Genomic DNA, 12,774 nt, shown 5'->3' with positions numbered 1-12,774 from the left:
ATAGTCGTTGTTTCAGCGGGGTCACAATTCGTCGCCGCACTTTGCCGACAGGCTCTCATCTTCTCATGAATGGAAAGATATTAGCGGTAGAAGCCTCGACCCCAGGAATGGAAATCTGATGCGGACATTTCCCGAGTTAACGTCGGCCCGTGTCTGTGACTCTAACGTGGAGACGCTTCTCTTTGTTTTCAGCCTGCCTGTGTTTCTGTGTAGAGCGGGAGCTAAGTAGCTGCTAGCCTCAAGCTAACAGTCAGTCAGGCTAGGTAGCGTTAGCCTGTCGAGCTAGTCAGCCCTGTTCCATCAACACAGACCAACAACAGAGCGAACATGGTGGAGACTATACTCGACCTCCCGGTGGAAAAGCAGATCTTTTATGCTGTTCTGGGCTTTTCATGGACCGTGTATCTGTGGGAGGCGTATCTGTCTTACAGACAGGTGAGTCCATCGCCAGTGTTGGGGACATATGTGTGTGTTTCAGTTCTAATTGAACATTAAACCAGTAGACAGTAGCAGTAAAATGAACCAGTGACACAGGTAGACGATGGTTACGTGTGATATCTGATGTGAAAGGCAGTTCTTGCAAACAGGAAGGAGATAGTTCGAAACATTTCCATAACAGCTGTGAAGTTTATCGAGGTCCTTGTCAGAAATCTACAGTGGAGGATATTTTAGTGTTGTATCATGGTTAGAAAAGGCCTCTCTGTTGTGCATTATCTTCTCACTACAAACTTTTGATGAGTGTGTTCCGTTATTTAACTCAATTTATAGTACATCTTGAATGCAGTCAGAAGAAGCTGGCAGATAGACTATGATTATATCGTCTCGATTTATAAAATGAAGGAACTAATCGAGATTCAAGAAGATTTATTGTCATTCCAAAACATGAGGTGCACGAGAGGGAACTAAATACTGAGGTCCCTGTAAGCATCAATGAAATGAATCACTAGAATCTAAAAAGCGAATACAATGAAATAAAACAATAGAATCTCAAACTAAACTAGGATTCAAAACAATGCTAATAAATAAAGATGCAAAAGAGTATTGATAAATATGAGTATTTATTATTAGCATTTTGTAATTATACAGTATGTTCAGCTCTTCAGTATCTGAATTGCACAACTGACTTCTCTTTGGTTTTGGTTGGGGAAGTCAGTGAAATGGAGCTGAGGAAGAACATGATGCAGACAAAGCTCAATGACAAGACAGAATCAGTAGCAACTTTATTTGTCAATCAGGTCAACACAAAAAGATCTAGTCTAGTTTTCAGTAGCTCTCAATGTAGATGAGACGATGCAGACAACAGTTTGCTGGAGAGGAAAAGCACAGCTACACACAGCTGCCACAAAAAGCTAATACACACACAGATATATGTGAATGATTGTTGTATCCCAGTAGTGTGGAGTTTATTGAATTTCTATTTTGACATTTTACAGAAAACAAATTTACCTGAGAACTAATTTATATGTGACAGGAAGTTGAGTGACTAAAACATCTCATTTGATTTGATGGGCATCGTTGTCTTACAATACAAGAAACATTATGTATGTTAGTGTCAATGTAATCATTCTTGAGGGCATTTTATCAGTTAGTTATCATGTTGCCTGACACCTGAGAAAGTTTCAATTCAACAAAGGACTTGTGATGTGTCTGAAATACTTTACATGAATTAGTCTGGTTCCCCTTGTTATCTGTGATAACCCCGGATCGGATTTATCTGCTCTACAGAGGAGGATATACAGATCAACAACACATGTACCGCAGGAGCTCGGGAAGATCATGGATTCTGCAACGTTTGAGAAGTCACGTCTTTATCAGCTGGATAAAAGCAACTTCAGCTTTTGGTCTGGACTCTACTCTGAGACTGAGGGGACGGTACGAACATGCAGTGGATTGAATTACAGAGATATTTGTGATGTATAGTTTCAGAAGAGTTTGATTTTTATTTTATTTCTTTATTTTAGTTGATCCTGCTCCTTGGTGGAATCCCATTTCTGTGGGGCGTTGCTTGCTCAGTGACAAGCCGCTTTGGATTTGGTTCAGATTACGAGATCACCCAGTCCCTCATGTTCCTGACGCTTGCCACCCTGTTCAGCGCCATAACTGGACTTCCCTGGAGTTTGTACAATACATTTGTCATTGAGGAGAAGCACGGCTTTAATCAGCAGGTACAGTGGCTGAACAGCACTCACCCTCTGTACAACTCAAGTGGGTCAGTTTGTGGTTTCCTGCCTCTGGAAGATCTGCAGACACATTCTCATCCTCTTACACTCTTCAAATCTGCAGTGGAAATAGTTAATCTAGCCCTGTTTAGATTTTGGCAAAAATAGACAGTTTGAAACAAGATAAATCTGCAGATGGATACAAAAGAATGAATATATTAATCCAAAATAATTCAATATTTTCCACAGTGAAAACTTGTCATTTTTAGAATCTGTCATAAATTATATGAAATCAAACTGACAATGGCAGCTTGAAACTGCAAACTTAAAATGTAACCCCCTGTAAAACCCAGGCTGCCATCACTGATAACTACAGACACACACGTCCTCTCTTTCTGTTTTTATTTATCTTAATGCCTGCTCTTCTTCTCAGACATTGGGGTTCTTCCTCAGAGATGCTGTGAAGAAGTTCGCTGTGACTCAGTGTATCCTGCTGCCTGTGACCTCACTGCTCTTGTACATCATCAAGATTGGGGGCGACTACTTTTTCATCTATGCCTGGCTCTTCACCCTGGCTGTCTCTCTGGTTAGTGCTACGTTTTCTTTGCCAGCATGTTATACAATGTCTGAACGTGTAGGAAAAAAATATCTTTGTGTAATCACCACTCATTCATGATGGTACATCTCCTCTTCTCTTTCGATCTTAGGTACTTGTCACCATCTATGCGGATTACATTGCTCCGCTGTTTGACAAGTTCACTCTGCTGCCAGAGGGAGAGTTAAAGACGGACATTGAGGTTATGGCCAAGAGTATAAGCTTCCCCCTCACTAAGGTTTATGTTGTAGAAGGTAAAGTAATAAGTTGCATATGATTTTAGGTTTTAAAGATATGTCGACCCTCTCTACAAGATGGTTCATGGTGCAGCACTTCTTAATTGTTTTCGAATGTCATATTTTCAGGTTCGAAGCGGTCATCGCACAGCAATGCATACTTCTATGGGTTCTTCAAGAACAAACGCATCGTGCTGTTTGACACTCTTCTGGAGGACTACTCCCCTCTTAACAAGACTGGAGAGACACAGCCTGAGCAGCCAGATACTGATGAGTCATCTGGTGAAGCCAAAGCCAAGCCCAAGGTGACACAGCCATGATCTCAGTTCAGAAAATATCACATGGCTCTAATATTAACCAGGATTCATCAGGGGTCTTGAAATGCTTTTTAAAGTTTGAGACAAACTATATAAATGGTTGACACAACCTGATAGTTATTTGTCAGCCACACTTTTCTCTAAGTTAAATTTGATCAGCCCAGGCTGTGAATTTATAGTCTTAAATGTGAGAACCTGGATGGAATAAGATGCATAATTGGTAGTGATAACTCTGATAATGAGTTATTATATATATTGTTATCTTTCAGTGGAATACAGGTTTGTCTTTCTTATTTAAATATTTTCACAGAACAAGAAACAAGGCTGCAACAACCCAGAGATCCTTGCCGTGCTGGGTCATGAGCTCGGTCACTGGAAGCTTGGTCATACTGTAAAGAATATGGTCATCAGTCAGGTCGGGATCTAATGGATTTCCATATTTATTTTTACTGAACAAGAGCTTGAAGTTGATCTCTATACAAATTGAATAAATGTAGACACAAACAAATACAACCATTAAGTCAATAACATCTGCTGACTCTTGTTTCTGCAGATGAATTCCTTCCTGTGCTTCTCCCTATTCGCTGTTCTGATTGGACGTAAGGAGCTGTTTGTAGCTTTTGGCTTCAATGACAGCCAACCCACATTAATAGGCTTGATGATTATCTTCCAGTTCATCTTCTCCCCATATAATGAGGTGACTATGAGATTCTGTAAACATGGCATTAGTAAAATTACATTGTTTTTTGAGCTGTTGACACATTTCATTATTTACATATCTACTTCGTCACACAAATGTATTTTTGTCTTCTGTCTTTGCAGCTCCTGTCCTTCTGTCTTACGGTTTTGAGTCGCAGGTTTGAGTTCCAGGCAGATGCCTTTGCACAGAGCATGGGCAAAGCCTCCGAGCTCTACTCTGCCCTCATCAAGCTCAACAAGGACAACCTGGGTTTCCCTGTGGCTGACTGGTTGTTCTCCATGTGGCACTACTCCCACCCTCCCCTCCTGGAGCGCCTCAGAGCTCTGGGCAACGCCAAGCAGGACTGACGGGGCTGGAAGGGGGAGCTGCGTCCGCTGCCTCCTCCAAAGGGCCTCCGCAGACCGCTCCTGGCCCTGTGATGCATCCCGGTCTTTCTTTACCCACCTGCAGACCCTCTTGTTTTATCTTCTTTCTAATTTTTTTCCATTTTGCTCCCTTTAACCTTTTTTTTAAACAAAACCAAAACATATCAGCACAAGGCAGCCTAAAAAAATCAAAAGCCTGTACTGAAGTCTCTACTCTTTTCTCTAGAGACACTATGCGCTTGTCGAGAAATACTTCTGGGCAATGTGTGTTTTACAAAAATATTGTCAGAGCACAATTTGCAGATAGTTCAGTTTTTGAAATAATACCTATAACTATTTTTTTTAATCAAAAAAGAAGACAAAAACTTGGATTTTCACTTGCAAAACTGTGTTTCTGAAAGTATAAAGAAGGTTATCACACAGTATTACATAAATAAAACAGGGAACATGTGGCGATGGTAGGTTTGCAGCCAGACTTCTTATAAACCTCATGACAATACTTTTTGCAAACACACAGGCCAGAATTTGATTTGTCAAAGTGCAACTATTAATTTTATTTAATTTAATTTTAATACATTATCCCCAAGCAAGCTCAAGAGAACACATGTTAATTCAGTCTTCAAATCCCCAGTTTTGTAAGAGGAATAATGTTGATACTTTATTACAGTAAACAATGTGAGTGCCTCTAATTATTGCTGTTTGTTCAGATAGTGGAAATATTATGAACAGCAGTGCAGAAGAAAATTTCATTTGAAATTCAGTTAGACTTGTGATTTTTATTTTCTACATGCATTGGGGAGAGTAATTTTACTTTTTTCTAAAGCACTTGCTCACCAACAAAGGGTGCAACCATACCTGTATATATGTAACTTTGATGAGTAGAGTATTGACGTATGAAGTGAATTGTGAAACATTTTGAATGTGGATTGAAATTTTAAGTTGATAACTAGTGTTTTTTATTTTCTTCTCTTGGATTTCGGGCCGGAGTGAGCGCAGTGTTGTCTGGAAAGTAAAGTATTTATAGGCAACTTCAGGGACGGTGTCTGTGAGGTTCCTTTCACGAATAAGCCAGTGCTTGGTTTGTTCAAAGAGGGGGCTGTATACTTCCTTTGCAGCATTGAATAAAGTTCTTCAAAGCATTTGTTATCCTGGGTGTTTCTTAGTAGTAACAGAAATTATAATGCAACACAATGTCAAATACACCATAATACGTTAGGTACTATTTTTATCATTGACTTACTCATTCTGATTGTGTGTGTTCATGGTTTTAATGGCTGGAGACTTTATTTACATAAAATAAACAAAGGCATGTTCCATACTTAAATGTATTAGTGTTCCAATATTCTGTTATATTAAGTTTGACTTGAAAAATAAAATGATATAATACCATAAAATAAGTCTGTATGTTTATGGTATGTGCAGAATACCTACATTTGCAAGGTAAGATTTCTTTCATATTTAAATATATTTCCTTTCCAATACCTTAAACATTGCACATGTTCCTTATTTGTTATATAGAATCTTAATTTTAAAAAGTGTAAATAGTTTTTTTTAAACAACGTAATGGTTCAGTCCCAAAAAACGTGCGAGGTGCGATATACCCAATCTTTGAGACCATACCATTACAAAAAAAGGGGGCGGGTAATATAATATAATATCCTCACGCAATATAACATTACTTTTCAACTTCATACTAAGTCAAACGAAGCAGTGTATGTGTATTTAAAAAAAACTCTTCCAGATTAGTTCTGTGGTTATAGTTATTTAACGAACATAAGTTTGTTTTAAGGATCAACGTGCAGCTCGTGTCGTCGTCGTCACACCCCTGGTCTGTGTGAGTAATGGCGCCGCCCTGTGGAGCTGTGTGAGGACAAGGACACCGTCACTGTCAGTGTTGTTGTCATATGTGACTCTAACATGGCGAGATTTCTGAGGCCCAGCGTCAGGACTTTCATCAGCTCTCAGCTCCGGATGTCATCAGACCAGGTAAACACACACGGAACACACGAACAAACCACAAACTGCTGCTTCGTGTGACTCAACAAACCTGAGCTTCACCTTCACGGAGGCAGTTAGACAACTGTTGAGGTGATAACATGTCAGAGGAGTGTGGTGGTAATGTGGTTTCAATGGATCCAGTGAAACAGGGTCGATCATACATCAGCAAGGTTTCATTTCAATCACGTGAAGTGTCTGTCTAAATAAAAATACCAGTGTTTGCCTGTGAGGCCATTTTGATCAAAGTAAATCAGCCTCATATTATGAAGCTGTCTCTGTTTTCACCTCTTTGTTTTTGCACAAAACAGTTTCCAGTCTGTTCCAAATACCTCTGTCTCTATCAGCACCTCCCAAACAAAGAAGCCTCCATTTTGAAATAAACACAATCTTGACCTTCACAGGGGAGTTCTCTCAACATCCTGGTCCAGCTACTCTAATATCACAGAAACACGTATTAATTACAAAACCTATGCAAGAAACTGACTTTAAAACTTTGTAATTTGATGCCCATGTCCTCTGGAGAGATGTCCATGGAGTAAAGTCATAACCAGGCTTCCATTTGTTGCTGATCATTTGACACTAAACATTTTGTCTTTGGATTTCTCAGCTGGGTGAGCTGGGTAAAGGAGCAGGAAAAGGTGGTGGAGGTGGAGGGTCCATCAGAGAGGCAGGTGGAGCCATGGGGAAGAAACAGGCCGCTGAGGAGGAGATGTACTTCAAGTGTGTACTTCTGTGGCAATCGAACGTTGGCAGAGAGTCTGGGCTCTAGTTAACTCTCAAGTCACCACATTTTCTTTTTACTGTGATCGTCTCTTGCTGTCCTAATTTCTCCCCCTTCCCTCCTGTTGTTAACGTTTTCTCTTCTGTGTTGTCGCTTGCTGTCGTATCTATCCACACAAGGCGTAAAGAGAGGGAGCAGCTGGCTGCACTGAAGCAGCACCACCAGGAAGAAATTGACCACCACAAAAAGGAGATTGAACGTCTGCAGTGCGAGATCGACCGCCACAAGGGGAAGATCAGGAAGCTGAAGCATGATGACTAACTTCCCTTTTGCCGTCAGACACCTTAAGAAATAACTCGGTTTGCTGCATGCGCCGTCTCACCGGGCTGGATATGAATGTGTGGATGACTGTTCTGTAAATGCTTGAAAGTTATTGAAGCTGTTCATTAAATGATTATTGTTTCAATTGCATGCTGGGATTTGAGTTGTATTCCTTGGAACAACCTTAAAACACTTCAAATGGCAAGATCAAAGGATCTTCTTGTGTGCTGTATGAATAAATTTGTAATGTAAACAGCTTTGGAAGTTATTTTTTTATCATTCTTTCAAAAAGGTCAGTCGTTTTGATTCATTGTGTATTATTTTAGACAAATTACTAAATCTTCCCTTAAGTCAACTTAGCAGATGTGAGGATTTGCTCCTTAGTGTTTTATGTCAACACAAATTTAATATCTATGTTTTTGACTTGGCCATCTGAAGACAGCACCTTGGACTCAAATCAACATTTTTCACAATTTTATGGTATTTTACAAAAATAATTAATCATAAGAATAATGGACATATTGTTGACTGCTGAAACAAGTCGTTCTGCAGCCCTGCATATTTGACAAATCTAAGGTTACAAGACCTGAGTGTCTGGGGCCTTGAGGAAGTTGTTTTTTCCCCTGTGATCCATCATTGAAGCAGAGAAATCACATTCAATGAATTCCTACTCAGAATCATTAGTTTTATCTTCTCAGGTAGAGTTTGTGAACCACAACATGCTGCTATGATATTACTAGTATGACATAACTATATATATTGATATTAATATTAGCCTAATGTTGGCAAACAGGAGACTATGCATCAATAATAAAATGTACAGTGTATCATATAATATCCTGAAGTTAAAGGTTTCAATCTGACAGCAGAAATGATAGTGGGGGCAAGTCTACATTTCTCATCAATTTATTACAAATAAAAATGTGCTATAGTTTTTTTATCGACATTTAACCAAACTCCTTTCATCCAACAGCAACTTTATTTATCAAGGTGAATTTACATTTCATTAATTAATAAACATTGTAAATGGAAATAAGTTTTATGAGAGAAAAAGCAATGAGTACAAAGACAGCAAACATAAAATACAGAGAATTAGTGGCTAAAATGAAGGCAAATCGCAAATACAATTCTAAATATAGCAAAACTAATGAGTCGTTTATTCATATTTATGTTTTGTTGATGTAAAATCATATTTTACTGTATGTAAATGTGAATAAATAAACTATGTTTAGAATCAGGAAGGAGAAAAAAAATTGCAATTTGCTTGACAAAGAATATTTGTGAACCGAAGATTTTCCCGTTATTATCATTACATAACATTTAAAATATTTCGTGAAATCTTTAACACATAAAGTAAAAAAAAAAAAACACGTTTCTGCACCACGTCTCGCGAGAAAGAATTCATATGTCGTCACTTCCGTCTGCCCCTGCTTTTTCTGCGGGGCAGCCCCGTGTCTCTTTCTTTTCGCTCATCATGGCGGACCGGTTCAATAAGGTGCGTAAAGGCTGCGGATCATTATTCCTCCTTTTTGCCTTTAACGGGGAGTCTAGTCTTCTCCTTCACATGTAAACTGCGGGGGATAATCTCAGGTACATTTTGGTGTAATCTCTGTTTAGTTTGATGTTTGTTTTAATGCGAAATTTGAACACGTTTGAGGCAGCTAGGCTCCAGCCCAGTGGACATGCCTCCATCATGGCAGCTTCCCTGACGAGCCAGTGCTGTTAGCTTGTTGGCTTTAGCTCGTGCCCTCGTTAAATTAAAATCCTAATGACGTATGTGCGATTTTACCGATGTTGACTCGTGATAATCGTGCTTTAATTTCCATCCGCCTTATTTGAAGGTAAAATCACAGTAACCGCGCTGGCGTGCTTTGATGGTGATGCTAAGCTAACGACGTAGCTCAAGCGGTAGTTGGTGTCCATGCGGCCGTCAGAGCTCATGGGGGAAAAACGTGCATCTTCATGGATTTATCCTGAACAACTTTGAGAAGTTATTATTTACAAATCTCGATTATGAGGAGTTCACTCAAACTTGATTAGGATCGAGTAGTTGTTAAAGACGTAGCATTCTTCATGTGGTTAACTATATCTTGTAAAGTGACGCTGAAGCTTACGTTAGAATTAAAATGTCTGTCCCTCTGTCTTTTAAACCTGCAGGTTCTGCTACTTGATGGCAGGGGCCATCTACTTGGTCGGCTCGCTGCCCTCGTGGCTAAACAGGTTCTGCTGGGTGAGTTTTATAAAGTAAGAATTGAGATCTAACTTGTGAATGTTGCTTATCTGTTAAAGTTTGTTTAGAATGTACCTGAACACAACTTACTTAATACTAAGTGGCACATTTGAGTAATCTTCCATTCTGTCGGTGATGAGCTACCTGTTTTGAGTTTAACGACCTTGAGAAAACTCACATGCACTACCATCTGAGACAGCATACAGCTGCAAGGTATTTTAATGGCTTTGTTCATTTCAAATGTTTAACTTATGTTCTCATCTGTGTTCAGGTCACAAAGTTGTGGTTGTGAGATGTGAGGGAATCCAAATCTCTGGCAACTTCTACCGCAACAAGCGTAAGTGACACCTTTATTTCCATTTAGGCTTTTGAACATGCTTGTCAATGATGATGATTTTTCACTGTAATTCGAGTTTAAATGACCATGAGAATACCTCACATGCACTACCATCTGAGACATCAGCATTACCATACTGAAGTAATGGTTTCCACAACTTGGAGTTAAGTATTTGTCACCTGTACTAAAGTATATTTGTGCCCTCTTCAGTGAAGTACCTCGCTTTCCTGCGTAAGAGGATGAACACCAACCCCTCTCGTGGCCCATACCACTTCAGAGCTCCCAGCAGGATCTTCTGGAGGACAGTCAGAGGTGAGAATGTGGCAAGAATCTAGATAATGAAACTTAAATACTGTTAATTCAGTGCAGATTATATTCTTAGCCTGATTTTATCAATTTAAATGGACATTAACATTAAGGAAATTGACATGCATTGTAAACACACCTGGGAAATTTGAAACCCATTGACCTAAGATGGTGGCCAGTTTGCCAAAAACCTTCACTTAACCTCTGAAACAGATTGAGAAACCTGAAATAACACTTGAAGATCTTAAACATTTGGCTTTTTTAATCTGTGCACTAAAAGCAAGACCTGGCTGGAAACCTATGCTGTCAAGTAGTTACATTGTTTCTTCATATTCTGAGAAACAAGGTTTAGCAGGCAAGTCAAAGTCTGTTGAAATCTTAGGTTGTCTGCAAATGACTGAACTGGGACCACAAATTTGTCTAGAGGACCAGGACTGCAGAAAAACTGACTAACAAAGGTGTGAAATTTAGCTAATAAAGATGTTTTTATTAACCACGATAAAGAAGCATTTCATGAAATGTAATCAGGCTTCAAAGGGAGAAACAGACACTTAGTCTTAAACTGGCAAATCAGAATTGTTTTTGTTCATTTGCTCCAGCACAACTTGTTCCTCATTTGACATTGATGAGCTCTTTATCCCGAAGCTGATCATCTTCTGATGAGACAAACTTTATCGGATCTGATTTCTGAGTTCAGTGGGGTGTACATTTGTGCTTGGACAAATTTACGATTTGTAATGGCTGCATTCGACACTATTTGACATTTTATTGAACTTAAAATTTTCTTTTTGCTTTCAGGCATGTTGCCCCACAAGACCAAGAGAGGTCAGGCTGCTCTGGAGAGGCTGAAGGTGTTTGACGGCATCCCCCCGCCCTATGACAAGGTGATGAGCTGCAACAAAGAACTGCACATCCATATTCCCTATGGGCCACACATGGCTTCATCTCTGCTGTCTGTGATGTCAATCTAAATACCTTACCTACCTTGTTTGAGTGACCTTTGAAAACAAACAAATGTCTGAGACATGCTGCCTGAGCAGTGTGTAGTCATGCCCCTTTCTTCTTTTATCTGACTTGTGAATTTTGTCCCACAGAGGAAGCGTATGGTCGTCCCAGCTGCTCTTAAGATTGTGCGTCTGAAGCCCACTCGCAAGGTAAGCCTTTAATAAATGTAAAATTGGAACACATCAGAAAGCCTAAGTTCACCTGCCACAACAGTTCTTGCTTGACATTGATGAAATCTATATTCCTAAACTGATCATCCATTGATGAGACAAACGGATCTGATTACTGAGTTGAGTCTAGAACAAGTTGTGTCCTTTGATCATATAATCAAGTGGTTAAATGCAGTATGGAAAATGTTTCTTATGGAATTCAGTGTTCTTTAGCATTTGTAGTAGTTTTAGTTGCTGCTGGTCGTATAAACCTAGTTTGGTAGAATGGTTTTTTTGCAGATGTTAACTGTGAATCACTCCCTTTCCCCCTCATAGTACGCCCTCCTCGGCCGTCTGGCACATGAGGTCGGCTGGAAGTACCAGGCCATCACAGCCACCCTGGAGGAGAAGAGAAAGGAGAAGGCCAAGCTCCGCTACACCAAGAAAAAGACAATGGTCAAGCTGACCAAGCAGGCGGAAAAGAACGTTGAGGGCAAGATCGCAGCATACACACAAGTTCTGAAACAATATGGAGTCCTTGTCTGAGCTGGTTCCCTCTGGCCAATAAAGATAAATAAATGTTTATAAATGGTGTCTTGACTTTCGTTTGTTCATGATCCTGAATTGCACCTAGGTTGAAATGGTTATTTGCAGTAACATGCTAGTAAACTGAGTATTTTGTTTGCAGCACTTCAGCAGCTAATGGAGAAGAAACTATACTGAAGCACTAATCTTGCAGAAAGTTTTTTAATATTTGTATTCCAGTACATCCTGCTGTGAGTGTAAAAACTGCTGAACAGTCTTTCTGCTCTCCTGGCAAGTTATGTTTTACATTGTGTGAGCTGAAGGAAGACTTCCACCTCAGAAGCTTGACTGACTCCTAAATTAAGAGAAGTGTGGATGAAGTTTTTGAGGTGTTAAACTTTAAATTCATGCTCATCAAAAATATAGTGTGGTTTCTTAAGATTACAACCTGCTTTTAAATGTGTGTTACTTTCAACTGAAATAAACCTTTTAAGACATTTGACACCTGTGCTATAAATTACATTTGAGGTGGTGAACAAGGCCCAAGACAACGGTGATGAGTTTCACGATATCTTTGGAAGGAATTTAGTAGCAAAATCAAGTGGCGTTCATCTTGATGTCACTTCTTTCCAAGTGTATTCCAGTGTCTACCAGCAGAGAGCAGTGTTGTACTTATGTAGAAATTCTCTGCACAGTGATTGAAAGCATTATTGAAGATATGAACTCAGAATAAAGGGTTAGATTATCAATAAGCAAACAGAGTTTTTAATGAAAAAGAAACTGGATTTCTTAGAATTTAATGTTGAAAGA

At 39.4% G+C, this 12,774-nt stretch overlaps 3 protein-coding genes and 4 non-coding genes across 11 annotated transcripts; all 7 read left to right on the top strand.

Annotated features, from left to right (window-relative positions):
• Positions 1-5,511, top strand: zmpste24 (zinc metallopeptidase, STE24 homolog). The gene is made up of 9 exons (XM_069535352.1): positions 1-435; positions 1,726-1,872; positions 1,962-2,165; positions 2,593-2,745; positions 2,867-3,008; positions 3,120-3,295; positions 3,618-3,722; positions 3,861-4,004; positions 4,130-5,511. The coding sequence occupies exons 1-9, from the start codon at positions 328-330 to the stop codon at positions 4,352-4,354; spliced, it is 1,404 nt and encodes a 467-aa protein (XP_069391453.1). The 5' UTR covers positions 1-327; the 3' UTR covers positions 4,355-5,511.
• A 682-nt stretch (positions 5,512-6,193) lies between these two features.
• atp5if1b (ATP synthase inhibitory factor subunit 1b) lies at positions 6,194-7,669 on the top strand. The gene is made up of 3 exons (XM_020084796.2): positions 6,194-6,358; positions 6,978-7,090; positions 7,271-7,669. The coding sequence occupies exons 1-3, from the start codon at positions 6,290-6,292 to the stop codon at positions 7,410-7,412; spliced, it is 324 nt and encodes a 107-aa protein (XP_019940355.1). The 5' UTR covers positions 6,194-6,289; the 3' UTR covers positions 7,413-7,669.
• Positions 7,670-8,802: 1,133 nt separating this feature from the next.
• rpl13a (ribosomal protein L13a) lies at positions 8,803-12,028 on the top strand. Of its 5 annotated transcripts, none has more exons than XM_020085245.2 (7): positions 8,803-8,907; positions 9,570-9,642; positions 9,914-9,979; positions 10,190-10,291; positions 11,084-11,169; positions 11,380-11,439; positions 11,776-12,028. In XM_020085245.2, exons 1-7 carry the CDS (start codon positions 8,818-8,820, stop codon positions 11,983-11,985), a joined length of 687 nt encoding a protein of 228 aa, XP_019940804.2. In that variant the 5' UTR covers positions 8,803-8,817; the 3' UTR covers positions 11,986-12,028. The 5 variants fall into 5 exon arrangements, with proteins under 5 accessions (XP_019940804.2, XP_019940805.1, XP_069391455.1 ...); XM_020085246.2 differs by having other exon boundaries at positions 8,842-9,002; XM_069535354.1 differs by having other exon boundaries at positions 8,871-8,907; positions 9,570-9,656.
• Positions 9,768-9,842, top strand: LOC138412995 (small nucleolar RNA Z195/SNORD33/SNORD32 family). Its single transcript, XR_011245331.1, has one exon. It is a non-coding gene; the product is annotated as a small nucleolar RNA Z195/SNORD33/SNORD32 family (small nucleolar RNA).
• On the top strand, positions 10,020-10,103 carry LOC138412994 (small nucleolar RNA Z195/SNORD33/SNORD32 family). Its single transcript, XR_011245330.1, has one exon. It is a non-coding gene; the product is annotated as a small nucleolar RNA Z195/SNORD33/SNORD32 family (small nucleolar RNA).
• LOC138412999 (small nucleolar RNA SNORD50) lies at positions 10,903-10,979 on the top strand. The gene has a single exon (XR_011245335.1). It is a non-coding gene; the product is annotated as a small nucleolar RNA SNORD50 (small nucleolar RNA).
• On the top strand, positions 11,235-11,314 carry LOC138412998 (small nucleolar RNA SNORD34). Its single transcript, XR_011245334.1, has one exon. It is a non-coding gene; the product is annotated as a small nucleolar RNA SNORD34 (small nucleolar RNA).
• Positions 12,029-12,774: the final 746 nt, after the last annotated feature.

This window comes from Paralichthys olivaceus, chromosome 12 (assembly GCF_024713975.1).
Source record: "Paralichthys olivaceus isolate ysfri-2021 chromosome 12, ASM2471397v2, whole genome shotgun sequence".
In the NCBI taxonomy this organism is placed as follows: domain Eukaryota; kingdom Metazoa; phylum Chordata; class Actinopteri; order Pleuronectiformes; family Paralichthyidae; genus Paralichthys; species Paralichthys olivaceus.
The sequence above is the reverse complement of the archived record's forward strand: the minus strand, read 5'-3'. Positions and strand labels throughout refer to the sequence as shown.